The sequence below is a fragment of the Ovis canadensis genome, chromosome 4 (assembly GCF_042477335.2).
Source record: "Ovis canadensis isolate MfBH-ARS-UI-01 breed Bighorn chromosome 4, ARS-UI_OviCan_v2, whole genome shotgun sequence".
NCBI classification, from domain to species: domain Eukaryota; kingdom Metazoa; phylum Chordata; class Mammalia; order Artiodactyla; family Bovidae; genus Ovis; species Ovis canadensis.
The window spans coordinates 47,076,960-47,092,209 of record NC_091248.1 but is presented as its reverse complement, the minus strand read 5'-3'; the positions used below and the strand labels follow the sequence as shown (position 1 = coordinate 47,092,209).

Sequence of the window (15,250 nt, the reverse complement as noted above, 5' to 3'; positions counted from 1 at the left end):
GAAAGGCAGGTTTCCAAGCAAATACAGTCTCATTAACACAGCTTAAGAGAACATTTGCATGAGTTTGTCAAGTTCTTCTGAGTCTTAGGCAGAACCAACTTGAAGACAGAGGCTAGGGTAAATTCATAGTCCATTAACATAGCTTAAGACAAACATTTCCATGAGAAAAACCCATTGGTTCTCTCAAGGTTTGAGAAAAGTTAGGTTCAGGTGGAGCCAGGTGTCGTCATGGCAACACAGAATTTTAAGAGAAGCCTCTTTTTAAATTTGTATGTTGCTAAATCGCTTCAGTCGTGTCCGACTCTGTGTGACCCCATAGACGGCAGCCCACCAGGCTCCCCGATCCCTGGGATTCTCCAGGCAAGAACACTGGAGTGGGTTGCCATTTCCTTCTCCAATGCATGAAAGTGAAAAGTGAAAGGGAAGTCGCTCAGTCGTGTCCAACTCTTGGCGACCCGATGGACAGAAGCCTACCAGGCTCCTCCATCCATGGGATTTTCCAGGCAAGACTACTGGGGTGCCAAATTTGTATAAAGAAGGGGGGAAAAAATCTAAAACTTGTTTGTTTCCTCCTGCTGCTTAAGAGAGAGGAAAAATGTCTGACACTTGCAGCCTGATTCCTCCATTTGGAGACCCCTGGCCTTCCTGCCTGTTACCCTCTCAAAATCTTACCACGTGCCCTCCAGAAGTCAGTCTTGCCTCACGTCACAAATAAATATGAAGTTTTGTACTTTTTCAAATTTGTCCTCATTCTCAGATACTTGTTTGTATCAGTGCTCACTTTTAGCTCATTCCTTCTAGCCTGAGATGAAGAGACATGCCTTTCCCTATGGGAGAACCTTTTCTCCTTTTAAAAAGTTTTATTTTTATTTTTCATCCACGTAGAAAGGTGGAATAGAAAGTGCTTACTCATATAACCATTGTCTATAACTAGTAGTTGTTAACATTTTTTACATACATTTCACCTGGAATTAGAGATTCATGATATTTTCTAGTACCTCCGTTTCTGTCTCTTAAAAGTTTTCCTATCAAAGATTTTCCTCTAAAACATAATACAGTGATTATCTTTAACAAAGTGAATGTTAATTTCTCAGTATCATCTAATAGTTAATATTTGAACTTTCACAATTAGCTCCCCTAAGTGTCTCTTACAATTGATTTGTTCTGTTTTCTTCTTTTTCAAAATAACATTGACATGTTGAAAATATGATACCAATTTTCCTATAGAATGAATGCTTCACCCTCTGGACAATTTTTATTACTTTGTTCTGGTGTCATTTAACTTATTATTCCACATCTTGCTTTTCTTATATGCTAAAAAAAGTAAAAGTCTTTCAGTTATCTCCGACTCTGTTGTAAGCTCATAGACTGTAGCCCACCAGGCTCTTCTATCCATGGGATTTCTCAGGCAAGAATACTGGAGTAGGTTGCCATTTCCTTCTCCAGAGGATCTTCCTGACCCAGGGATCAAACCCAGGTCTCCTGAAGCATAACCAGATTCTTTACCATCTGAGCCACCAGAGAAGTCCTATGTACTGAGAGTTAAGTCTAAAGATTTTAATACATGGCTGTTAAATATTTATGGTAAGAAAATTGCATAGGGAATGCTATGTACTTCATGTCCCATCACACCTGGAAATATCAAATGTCAATATATTCTACTTTTTTATGATGCTGAGTTTGATTGCTTGGTAAAGGTGATGACAGATTGGATTCCTCCATTGTGGAAGGAGCTCTACCCCCTTGAAGATATGAGGAGTCTTGGGGCATCAGGAAATATCTTGTCTCTCCTAATAGTTATCATACCTGCTGATGATCCCTCACTCTAGGTTCTCAAAATAGCTATTTCTCTTACTTTCTCGGACACTGTTGCATCTCAGTTTCCCTCCTGTATTTTCACCAATGCTCTCTTTGACTCATTTACCTACAAACATGTAGAAAATTTCTTTAAGAAGTTATCCCTTGGCATTACAACCATCTCTAGTAACCATCATCTCTCTTGCTTTTGTCCTAAGGTCATAAAAGAATGGTCCACGTGCTATCTACATTACTTGGTCTCCAAATTATTCTTAATCACACTCATTATTTCTTGCTAGACTACTGGACCACCAGGGAAGTCCTCCTCCTTGCTTTTCAACCCATGGTAAGCTTTTGAATCTGGGAGGAAGCATCACCTTCTTTATGAAGCTTTTCTGCAAAGGACAGAATGACCCATTCACTCAAGTTTGTGTCTTCTCTACTGTGTATACCATGCTGTCAAAGCATGCAGAATGTATATTGAATATCCTTTTTTTTTACTTGAATTGTATTTTCGGTATTTATTACTGGATTTCTTCAGTCATTGAATCAGTTCAGTTCAGTTCAGTCACTCAGTCGTGTCCGACTTCTTGCGACCCCATGAACCGCAGCACGCCAGGCCTCCCTGTCCATCACCAACTGCTGGAGTCTACCCAGACCCATGTCCATTGAGTCAGTGATGCCATCCAACCATCTCGTCCTCTGTTGTCCCTTTCTCCTGCCTTCAATCTTCCCCAGCATCAGGGTCTTTTCAAATGAGTCAGCTCTTCACATCAGGTGGCCAAAGTATTGGAGTCAGCCTCAGCATCAGTCCTTCCAATGAACACCTGGGACTGATCTCCTTTTGGATGGACTGGTTGGATCCCCTTGCAGTCCAAGGGACTCTCAAGAGTCTTCTCCAACACCACAGTTCAAAAACATCAATTCTTCGGCGCTCAGCTTTCTTTATAGTCCAACTCTCACATCCATACATGACCACTGGAAAAACCATAGCCTTGACTAGATGGACCTTTGTTGGAAAAGTAATGTCTCTGCTTTTTAATATGCTGTCTAGGCTAGTCATAACTTTCCTTCAAAGGCGTAAACATCTTTTAACTTCATGCTGCAATCTCCATCTGCTGTGATTTTGGAGCCCAGAAAAATAAAGTCAGCCACTGTTTCCACATCTATTTGCCATGAAGTGATGGGACTGGATGCCATGATCTTAATTTTCTGAATGTTGAGCTTTAAGTCAATTTTTTCACTCTGCTCTTTCACCTTCATCAAGAGGCTCTTTAGTTCTTCTTCACTTTCTGCCATAAGGGTGGTGTCATCTGCCTATCTGAGGTCGTTGATAATTCTCCCAGAAACCTTGATTCCAGCTTGTGCTTCCTCCAGCCCAGTGTTTCACATGATGTACTCTGCATAGAAGTTAAATAAGCAGGGTGACAATATACAGCCTTGACGTACTCCTTTTTCTATTTGGAACCAGTCTGTTCCATGTCCAGTTCCAACTGTTGCTTCCTGACCTGCTTACAGATTTCCCAAGAGACAGGTCAGATTGTGTGGTATTCCTGTCTTTTCAGAATTTTCCACAGTTTATTGTGATCCACACAGTCAAAGGCTTTGGCATAGTCAATAAAGCAGAAATAGATGTTTTTCTGGAACTCTCTTGCTTTTTCGATGATCCAGCAGATGTTGGCAATTTGATCCCTGGTTCCTCTGCCTTTTCTAAATCTAGCTTGAACATCTGGAAGTTCACATTTCACATACTGCTGAAGCCTGACTTGGAGAATTTTGAGGATTGCTTTACTAGCGTGTGAGATGAGTGCAATTGTGTGGTAGTTTGAGCATTCTTTGGCATAGAGTTCCTGATAAGCTATGAACGGAGGTTTGTGACACTGTACAGGAGACAGGAATCAAGACCATCCACAAGAAAAATAAATGCAAAAGAGCAAAATGGCTGTCTGAGGAGGCCTTACAAATAGCTGTGAAAAGAAGAGAAGCGAAAAGCAAAGGATAAAAGCAAAGATATACCCATTTGAACACAGAGTTCCAAAGAAAGCAAGGAGAGATAAGAAAGCCTTCCTCAGTGATTAGTGCAAAGAAATAGAGGGAAACAATAGACTGGGAAAGACTAGAGCTCTCTTCAAGAAAATTAGAGATACCATTTAGTAAATATTTATATTCATGGCCCACTTACTTTTATTCCAGCCAGTGATTAGTTTTTGAGTTAGTACTTTGGGAGTGGTGATGAGGGAAATCTTGTATATCAATTATCTTTTCTTCCTCTATTGAGGAATTCGACACTTTTCCACTTTATAGCCTTTAATAGAAGGTAAATCCGCCTGCCAGTGCAGGAGATGCGAGTTCGACCCCTGGGTCAGGAAGATCCTCCCGAATGGGAGAAGTATTAATCGCTTCCCAAGTGGGCCTGTCACAGCCCCAAGCCCACTCCCCTTACTGTGTCCTCTTCTTATCAGGTTTGCATCTCAGGAGCTCACTCTTTTCTTTCTTGTGGTTTGCCTGCAATTAAAGAGTTTATGCAGATCTACTCTGGTCTTTGGGAAGCATGTATCTAACTCATTGCTTTCCCTTTCCTTCTCACTGTGGAGGCCTAATTGGTTTCCCAGGTGGTTCAGTGATAAAGGATCCGCCTGCTGCTGTAGGAGATGTAGGTTCGATTCCTCTGTTGGGAAGATCCCCTGTAGAAAGAAATGGCCACCCACTCCAGTATTCTTGCTTAAAGAATCCCATGGACAGAGGAGCCTGGTGGGCTGGGGTTGCAAAGAGTCAAACATGACTGAGAATGCACACAGGCATGGAGGCCTAATTACATTAATACCAGTTAACATTTATGCTAGTGCTGTTAGGCAGCAGATATTTGACCCAAGCCACTTTCTGAAAGCAGCAAAACATGTTTCCTCAATGGTGTCCTCAGAGGGACCTTTGGCAATCATGGTGTTTTAACCAAGAAAAATCTTGACCTGAAAAGTGGCTTCCACTCTTGGGAATCAGAGTCACAAATACAATATTTCTTACATTGAGCCATTATAGATCTCTTTAATGTTCCAGAATGTCCTGTGACATTCATTTTCTCATGAAGCCCTCATATGTAAGAGAAGGAAGATGAAATCAGGCGCGTTCAGGGTGGTATGGCTGTAAATTGGTACAGCCGTGGAAAACAGTATAGAGGTTCCTCAAAAATGTAAAAGCAGAACCACACTTCTACTCTTGGGTATAGATACAAAGAAAATGAAAACATTAATTTAAAAAGCTCTCTGCACCCAAGTTCTTAATAACGTTATTTACAATTGCCAAGATGTGGAAGCAACTTAATTGTCCATCGACAGATGGGTGAAAAAGATGTGGCATACACACACACATACATACAATGGAATGCTATTCAGCCATAGAAAGAATGAAGTTATGCCTTTTGCAACAACATGAGTGGACCCAGAGTGTATTATGCTTAGTGAAATAAACCAAAGACCAACACTGTATGTTATCATATGTGTAATCTAAAAAATAAAATAAATGAATATAACAAAACAGAAACAGACTCACAGATACAGAGATCAAGAGTATTATCTGTGGGGAAAGGGAAGATAGGAGGGGCAAGATAGGGGTAGGGATTAAGAGGTATAAACCAACTGTATAAAATAAATAAGCTACAGGATGTATTGTACAGCATAAGGAATATAGCCATTATTTTATAATAAGTTTAGAGTATAATCCATTAAATTACTGAGTACCTGTTGTACACCTGAAGCTAATATATTGTAAATCAACTATAGTTTAATTTTTTATTAAGTGGATAGACTTAAGTCCAATATAAAGAATGTCAAAACTCAAAAAAAAAAAAAAAGAAGCAAATGCCTGCTTCTCTTAGGTTATTAGGCCAAGGTGGTTGCAATAGTAATCTACAGGTAACTATTTAGATTTTGGATACATTCGGAAAGTAGAGTTAACCATGCATGACATCGTGCTAATTGTTTCTGTTGTCTGTATTTTCTCCTTTTTCAGTTTCGCTATTCAAATTGGCTCGATAGGTTGTGTATGGTGCTGGGGACTTTGGCTGCCATCATCCACGGAGCTGGACTCCCCCTCATGATGCTAGTGTTTGGAGACATGACGGATAGCTTTGCAGGTTTTGGAAATTTCGGAAACGTAACTTTTTCAAACATGACTAATGAAAGTAAGTGTTGTTTGTGGTACTGATTGTTTTGAAAGCTTGATGAAAAATCATTCATTGACTCACAGTGAAGTTTGTGGAGTCCTCACCAAGTATGCATGAGTGTGTTTAGTGCTGTGGGAGATGGAGGGGTCTGGCTATAGCTCATATCTGTAATGAATTTGAGAAGATGATATTCACAATCATTAGAACATACAGTGAAAGTGCTGGTAGAGATAGATAGGAAAAGAGAGCACTCTATGAAGGCAGAAATATCCCAGGCAGTTTCAGGAAAAGGTATTGGAACCTAATCTGGTATTTGAATATTAAGCAGGAATCAGTTACACAGTTCCCTGACATATTGATTATGGGTACAGGAGACAGGAATCCAAGATGATTCTAAAGTTTTTAGTCTGAGAAACAGCATAAGCTGGATACAGTTACTATCAACTGAGATGAGGAAGATAGAGGGAGATCAGTTTTGGCAGTAAATACCAGAAATTTAATTTTGGGCATCATCACAGGTTGGGCTTTTTGGAAACATGGAAATGGAGAAATGGGGACAAGAGAAGCTGTGTGTGTGTTTAGGATGGGAGAATGACAGATTGTTTGTATGCTGATAGAAATTATCCAAGATAGAAGAGAAAGTGATGCTTTGGGAGAGACGGAGAGATTCGTTTGAGTGCTGTCCTTGAGAAAGGAAGGAAAGTTATGCTTAAGAGGAAATACTTGCTTGAAGTACAGGCGTGAATAGTTCACCAACAATAACGGGTGAGAAGACAGAGTATTTGAATGTTAGTGCTCAAAGGTTGGAATACTTGGACATGAGGATTTGTAGAACTTGTCTTCTCAGTCAAATAGGAAGCAAGACATTTGGCTGATCAAGAAAGGAAACCTAAATTAAGTTCTAGGAATTCCCTGGCCATCTAGTGGTTAGGACTCCACACTCTCTCTGCTGAGGGCCCAGATTTAATCCTTGGTCAGGGAACTAAAATCTCCTAAACTGCGTGGCATGGCCGAAACAAGCTAAAACAAGTTTCTTAGCAGAGTGAGAAAGTGAGTGGACTAGGGTGTCACACACTTTCACGTCCTTGAACTTGATTGAGGAGAAACTGGCTCATAACTGTGAGCTCCCAAGTCACCTCTGGTCAAGTGTACATTGATTTCGACTAAACTGCACAAAGACTTACAGCCTGGTGTGCACTCAAGTCATGGAGACCTTGAAGAGGCCTGTTTGTGCACTCCAGGATTTAGTGACATAGATTTTGCAGGACCTTTAAGTCTCTGATGATTGCTATGAATCCCTTCCCCCAGAAATATGCACGTAGATATGCATGCGATTTGGGGTCTTTATGGATCCTCTGATACCTGTCTGTGGATCCTAGGAACTGTTTTTGTGTGTGTGATCCTGAAGAGCACATTCTTTACCCTGCGGCAGGACTGCTTCAAATTATGTGAATGCCGGTAATGAGTTGGGCTAGAGAATCTTACTGTGTGTCTGAGCTCTGTAAAATTCTCATGTGTTTGTTAAGCCCCTTCAAACAGACCAGCCAAAAGATGTTGCACCACCTTTGAACTGGTACCTTTCCTTCATACCAGTCACCAAAAGGAAATGTTTAGCTTTGTTTTTAACCAATGTGTTCATTGGTTCCCGTGCATGCTGTAATTTAGCAATATTCTTTGTTCATTGGTTCCCATGCATGCTGTAATTTAGCAATATTCTTTGGAGTTGTTACCACCTTACAATGCAAGGATCCTTCAGTGCTCTGTGGTAGCTCAGCCGACTTTATATGTACATCTGGGACCCCTATTGATCTTACTCATTTTTAAATTCAGTCCAGACACACACTGATCTAACTGTGGGAGGTGTTCCACGAGCCACGCTGTGCACCTGCATGCACTCCATGGAGGGCCGGTGCTGAACCCAGCTGTGCTAGTCGGGAAATACTGGGCTGTTAACGCACCTGTTGAAGGTTGGCCCAGTCTGGGAAGAGTGGACTATCACATGGCTCCCTGCAGCTAGCAGAGCTGAGCTCACATGGGCCACGGTAAACGCACCTGGAGCTGTGTGGATTGGTCTTTTGCAAATTTTATTTTTTAAAATGTTTTTGTGTGAGTTTATTTTTTCTAATGTTTAAAGGTTATTTTCCATTTCCAGTTATTATAAAAGACTGACTGTAGTCCTGGTGCTGTACAGTTCATCCCTTGTAGCCCATCTTACACCCAGCGGTTTTGTACCTTCCCCTCCCAGCCCTATGCTGCCCCTCCCCTGCTCTCCCCCTCTCCACTGCTGACCACTAGTTTGTTCTTTGTATCTGTGAGTCTGCATCTCTTTCATTATGTTCACTAGTTTGTTGGGCTTTTTTTTTTTAGATTCCACATATAATTGATAATATTATACAGAATTTGTCTTTGTTTTTGACTTATTTCACTTAGCATAATGCCGTAGAAGTTCACACCTGTTGTTGCCAGTGACAAAATTTTGTTCTCTTTTGTGGCTCAGTAGTAATCTATTGTATATGTATATATACACCACGTCTACTTTATCCATGTTTCTGTCAGTGGACACTTAGGTTGCTTCCATATCTTGGGCAACTGCAAATAATGCTGCTGTGAACATTGGGATGTGTGTTCAGCTGGTCTTTTTTTTTAAACTGCATTAACATTTGCATACATTTTATCTTGATCACTGAAAAATTATTTGGCCCTTACTTTCATAAGAAAATAATCAATCTCTTTAAGTAGGAGTACTAACCATTACTGTGTCTTGGCTTTGCCTGGTCCATATTTACATGTGAGATGGACAGTAACCTGACTTGTTCCCTAGTAGCATATATAAGTTCTCAAAATGGTCCAGCTGTGGAGACTTGCTCCTCCTTGGCATGCATCTTCATATGTTCGGATCACAGAGTTTCCACCTGGGGATGTAGTTCATGTTGCATTCCTTGCCAGCCCTTCCCGTTCAGCTCCCTCTTCCAGTCTTGGGGAAATTTAGAGGAATATTTGGACGTTTTGTCTGTCTCTGCTACCTTCTTAAGAGATACTATATCCAGTAGTTAAAGGGCTGGCTCTGGAGTGTAGGACTGCCTGGCTCTGAAATTCCACCTTTGCCACTTTTTGGTTAAGACGATTGGGGGATTATTTTCATGCTTTAATTTTCTCATCTTTGGAACAGTTAGATAGCAGTAGAACCTACTTCATAGAATGATTGTGAGAATTAAATGGATTCCTCACTTAAGGCTCACAGGGGAGGGTTTAGTCATGAAAAGGTGCTCAATAATTGTTAATATTTGTTATAATTATCAACAAGAAGCTCATGTTTCCATGTTCCTCACAAATGAACCTTCATAACTTGTAATGATATGGTTCCTTATCTCATTTCATCTTTTCAGAACTCTGTGATACTAACTCAGTTTTTAGAGTTGTTGAAAGGCATACTGCAAGTCACTCAGTACCTGTTATAAATGTGAAGCCATCCTTTTCAGATGCATTTCCTTAGTAACTATGGACTGCTAGCCATGCCTTTCAGGGAAGGCAAGAGCCTCAAACTATGGCCCGTGGGCCATATCTGGCCTGTTGCCTCTTTTTACGCCATCTGTGAGCTTAGAATGATTTTTGCATTTGTAAATCACTGGGAAAAAATGAAAGAAAAATCTTTTGTGACACATTATAAAATAATTTGAAATTGAAATTTCAGTATCTATACATAAAGTTCTAGTGGAACAGAGACATGCCCGCTTGTTGGCATAGTATTTATGGCTGCTTTCATGGAAGCCACAGACATTACTATGCTATTTATGGCTACTCCCTTTAGGGGAGTTTAGGATGGAGATCAAAAATGAGGCACTCTGTGCTCTGGAGAACTGCCAGAACAGGTCTTCAGATAGATGTTTTCAGGATTTGATCTTAGGAGCCCAGTTCTTGCATCTCCTCATATCTAGAAAAGCACTTATTTCCTTCATGGTGACGTTAGTTTCTCTTGACTAGCAGAAAACCTTTGCAAAGATAAGTGCTTGATTGTGTGAACTCCCCCTTTACCAAAATTAAGTATATACTGTCCTTCCCTCGCCACTTCTTTGGAGCAGTTTCTCAGAGCTATCTGAGGTGCTGTCTCCCAGACTATAGCCCTCATTTTGCCTAAAATAAAACTTAGCTCACAACTCTCTCGTGCATTTTTTAAAAACTTAAAATATGTCTAATTTTTCTAGAATAGTAGTAGTAGTGTAGAATAGTCAGATTTTTGTTGTTGTTGTTACTATGGGGGAGACACTTTTTTAAAAAGTAGGTTAGTTACAGTGTAAACTCTATAATATTATAAAAAGCAGCAAAAAATGAAAATAGATAATACGTGACCCACTCTAGGTGCTTAAGAAGTGAGATGAATAAATGAGAGACCAAATTACAGAATTTTATAGGTTAAAAAAGAGCCCAGAGAATCATCTGGCCCAAACCCATAATATTATGGATGTAGAAACCAGTGCTCAGGAAGCTGAGCCAACGTGGCCAGAATGGAATTGCTTGCTAGTGAGCATTGCTGAATTCCTGGGCCAGGAATCCTGCCTTTTATTCTGGTATTTCCCCCACTCTATTGGTGGTTTCAAATTCTGCCTAAAATTGAAGCAAACACTTCAAACCCAACTTTTCATTTGGTCTTTTCTCTCCCTATGATGCCACCCTGTGGACTTACATATTAGTGTATCAGGCAGGGCAGCTCCGAGGTACTGCTCTCCAGGCCAGGAGTGACTGTGGCTCCCAGAGTCACCTCGGTCACCTGCGATGATCCCAGCCACCCTGAGTGGCAGGCAAGTGCCAGAGGGGAGTGATCATCTAAGCAGAAGGTCCAAGCTGCTCTTGCTTGTGTCTGATGGAGCTTCGTGCACAAGATGACGGGAAAAATTGAGTCATAGCATTCTTGAGCCAGAACGGCCCTGACAGGCCATTGAAGGCAGTGGTTTCCTCACGTCTGTGATCAGAGAATCCTCCTGTGTGAATGATGTCTGTCACAGAGGCTGCCTGGGGAAAGCAGCTCACAGAGAGGCCTCCTTGGTTGAGAGTGGTGGAGGGGGACCTCTGCTAATTGGCTCTCCGACCACCTGGCAGCAGGGCTGAAGTCACCGCATATGTTGCCACCACATATGTCCCAGCTCAGCCTGTGCCGAGTCATCCTTTTTCTTCCCAATTCCTCTCTGTGCTTCCACTCACCCCCGCCCACTAGTATCCAGTTCTCCACACACTCTCAGGAGGAGCTTTTAAAAATTTTTTGAAAAAATGTGTTTGGCCGTTCTGGATTTTAGTTGCAACATGCTGACTCTTAGTTGCTGCATGTGAGAAGTAGTTCCTTGACCAGGGATTGAACCCAGGCTTCCTGCATTGGGATTGCTGAGTCCTAGCCACTGCACCACCAGGGAAGTCCCTAAGAATGAGCTTTTATAAACATATGACAGTCACATCTATGCTCGATGGTTTTCCATAGCCTGGAATAAATATGTCTTCCATTGGCCTACCTGGCCCACCTGATCTGGCCCCCTCCTGCCTCGTCAGTCCCATTGCTCATTGCTTTCTGAGTACAACCCACCCACTGTTCCATGAATACTCTCATTTCCTCCCTGGCTAGGGGCCATGTAGAACCTGCCCAGCTTCTCATCATTCATTTCTCTCTCAGAAAGACCTTTGTCCCCAGTCCACTCCAAAGTTACTGTAGCATCACTGCTTTATTTCCCTTTTATGAGTTATTACACTTATCTTGTTGATTTATTGATTTACTTGTTTATTCAGTTCAGTTCAGTCACACAGTCATGTCTGACTCTTTGCGACCCCGTGGTCTGTAGATTGCCAGTCTCCTCTTTCCATGGAATTCTCCAGACCAGAATACTGGAGTGGGTAGCCGTTCCCTTCTCCAGGGGATCTTCCCAACCCAGGGATCAAACACAGGTCTCCCATATTGCAGACATATTCTTCACTAACTGAGCCACTGGGGAGGCCCCATGTACACATGTACTGACATGGAAAATTGGCCACTGAATGTGAACTGTGATTCTGTCTTTTAAAATAAGCATGTACGTGTATACTTGCATATAGAAAATAAAATCTGAAAAAAATTCACACCAGAATATGAACAGTGGCTAGTGCATGCACGCACGTGTGTGTGTGTGTGTGTGGAGGGAGGTGTTAGAGTCTAAATGTACCTTGTCCTAAAACGTTAACATCTGCTAATACTGCATAATGAGCTCACTGGTGTTTATTACTTTCTTCTTTGTATCTTACATTTTAAAAATAAAAACTGAAGAAATGTGGTGTTCAGTTTGAAATACTAAATGGTTTAGGGTCAAGCCTGCACTGATATTTATCAGGACAAAGCCCACAGAAAAGATTTTTCTCCATGTCATCTTGGAGTGGAATTTCATAAAACATTTTAATCCAGGGACAGTAGTATCTCGGCTGACAGACTGCTTCTTAATCAATGCAGCTTTCTTCTCACAAATAAGCTTCACTGAATTTAGTGTGTGTGGTTGCACACAGCCAGTAGTAAAGGATTTGCACAGATGCTTATAGATAATCGCAATTAAATTAGTTTGACCTGTTTTTGTGTAAGTTGTTAAGTGACACCAGTTTGATTCATTTTGATATGTTTATCTTTTTGAAATTCCCTCATTAGTCTGTGTTGGGTCTTAGTTGCGGCATGTGGGACTTTTGGGGGCACGTGTGCTTCTCCCGTCGGGGCGCGTGGGCTTCTCTGGTCGGGCCACGTGGGCTTCTCCCCTCAGGGCACGCGGGCTTCTCCTGTCGGGGCGCGTGGGCTTCTCCTGTCGGGGCGCGTGGGCTTCTGCTGTCGGGGTGGGTGCGCTTCTCCTGTTGGGGTGCGTGCGCTTCTCCTGTCGGGGCGCGTGGGCTTCTCCGGTTGGGGCGTGCATGCTCCAGGGCGTGAGGGCTTAGTTTTCATGCATAGGATATGGGATCTTATTTCCTTGACCAGGGATTGAACCAACGTCCCCTGAATTGGAAGGCAGATTATTAATACTGGACTGTGGAGGAAGTTCTATTTATATGCATATTTTTAATGAAAAAAAAAGAAACATAACAGTGTATGTTTGTTTTGCGATCAACTAGGTACTATAAATAGAAGAGTATGGCAAGAAGCTGGAGAAGGAAATGACCAAGTAAGTAGATATTTTTCTGCTACTGCTAAGCCTTTCTGTCTTAATCCAATTGTAATATGGTTAAAAATTTTGCACTATTATAATAAAGATTCAAACTTTTGAGGGGATCAACATCATTGTTAGTGTTTTAGGAGGATACAATGTAGGTTTTTTTCTTAAAGAAAAGAATTTGCTTCATAAAACACTCTAAAGTGAAGGTTAAGCCTGGATCAGACTGATGTATGCATTGGTAAATATAGAATATCATCTACAGGGAAATTAGAGGGGTTCAAGGTGAGCTTATTTAAAATGCAGTTAAGAATCACATTATTTGCAATGGCTTTGTATTATTAGTTTGCTTCTTGGTTGGCTTTAGTCATGATATAATGCGATCAGTTAAAGAGGATTTTTTTAAATATAGCATCTTATTCTGAACAATGAAGCAATGCATTCCAGAATAAATATAGTCCTTTTAACCTTAACTCACTTTGGAAGCTTTCATTAATGATTTACTTACCTTGAAGTTTGCTCTCAGAACAGCTTATAAAACATGTCCAAAGGCATGAGTTAGTGATTCAGAAGAAAATGATTGCACATTACCCTGTAAGTACTCTAGTAGATTTGAAGAAAATGGACATATTTGACCATATTTTGAAAGTTGAGAAGCAAACACTTCCAGATACTCTTATGGAGAGGCGCTTTTTTAATATTGATGAAAAGCAGTGTCTTATAAGCATCTTCAAAGTGAAAGTTTCTCAGTCATGTCCAACTCTTTGTGACCCCATGGACTGTAACCTGCCAGGCTCCTCTGTCCATTGAATTCTCCAGGCCAGAACACTGGAGTGGGTAGCTGTTAGCTTCTCCAGGAAATCTTCCCAACCCAAGGATCAAACCCAGATCTCCCACGTAGCAGGTGAATTCTTTATCATTTGAACCACCTGGGGAGCCCATAATCATCTTAGAAATGCTTAAATACAGGTATTTTTTTCTGAGTAAACGTAGACTGGTGGCTTACAATACATTAGCTTATTTTCAAAGCACACGTTCCACTTGTTAAATGAGGCTTCTTTTTAGCTATCTCTTGCTGTATCATTAACACTTGGATAATAAATATTGAGTTATATATTAACTAAAATGTAGTATTCTAATTCTAGCTTCCCTGATAAAGACATTGTACATTACCAGGTATAACTTGGGGGAGATATGTTTACATCAGGCTGTGAGCATCGACATCAGCAGCCATCTGGTTGTTACATCACCATTTTTATAGTTTCTGCATGATTCATACAAGTTGTTTGTTTGAGGGTGGCCAGTTATGAACTTCTAAAAGTAGAAATATTGGAATCCTGTATTTCATTTTTGAATGTTTGTTTTTACCTAAAAAGTAATTGCTTAGTGAGGCACATGAGTTGTTTGCTTTTTTCTGTATGAAGACTCAGATAAGGAAATATAAATTTGGCATTTCTAGTTGATCAAGGGTCTGGTTTTAGAAGATGCTCATTCTTTTTATCGTTAGAATTTAAACTGGGGGGCCCTGCTACTTGATTCATTAAGCATTTCAGGGTAACTCATGATGGCCAGTTGGGCAGATGGTATAAAAACATTTTTTATTCTCAGTTGTCTGGCAGATTAATAACCCAAAAGGTCAGGTGACCATCTCCATCTCTTGGTTTCACTTTCTCACAAGTTCTGTCCCTTCTTTCCATTCCCCAGTGTGCAGAAACCATCCCAAGTGTTCAGCTGATATAGGGGTAATCCAGGTGTGCAGGATGACACTGGTAGACCTCACCTAATGCTGTGATGCTTTTGGGCACCACTCACGTCTTTCACAATAACTGGCATTCTCTACATGCTAACTGGGTGCCAGGCACAGACGCAAGTGTTCTTATATATTACTGTGTTACGGTTCTTTTTCTTGGCCATGTTATGAGGCATACGGGATCTTAGTTCCCCAGTCAGGGATTGAACCCATGCCCTTGGCAATGAAAGCATGGAGTCTTAACTGCTGGACTGCCAGGGAAGTCCCACTGTGTTACAGTTCTTATCTCCATTTTGCCAGTTAGAAAACTGGGACTTTGAAAGGTGAAGTCAGCCTGTATCGCAGTTAAGAGCTGGGATTTGAGCCAGAACAGAAAGCACACTCTTCACCAAGACATTCTACCAG

At 41.1% G+C, this 15,250-nt stretch overlaps 1 protein-coding gene across 1 annotated transcript in view; it reads left to right on the top strand.

Annotated features, from left to right (window-relative positions):
* Positions 1–15,250, top strand: part of LOC138439799 (ATP-dependent translocase ABCB1-like) — a 102,186-nt gene that overhangs the window by 60,535 nt on the left and 26,401 nt on the right. Inside the window, exons 5-6 of the mRNA XM_070292395.1 lie at positions 5,803–5,974; positions 13,071–13,107. Coding sequence (XP_070148496.1) covers positions 5,803–5,974; positions 13,071–13,107 — 209 coding nt within the window. The remainder of the gene's footprint in view (positions 1–5,802; positions 5,975–13,070; positions 13,108–15,250) is intronic.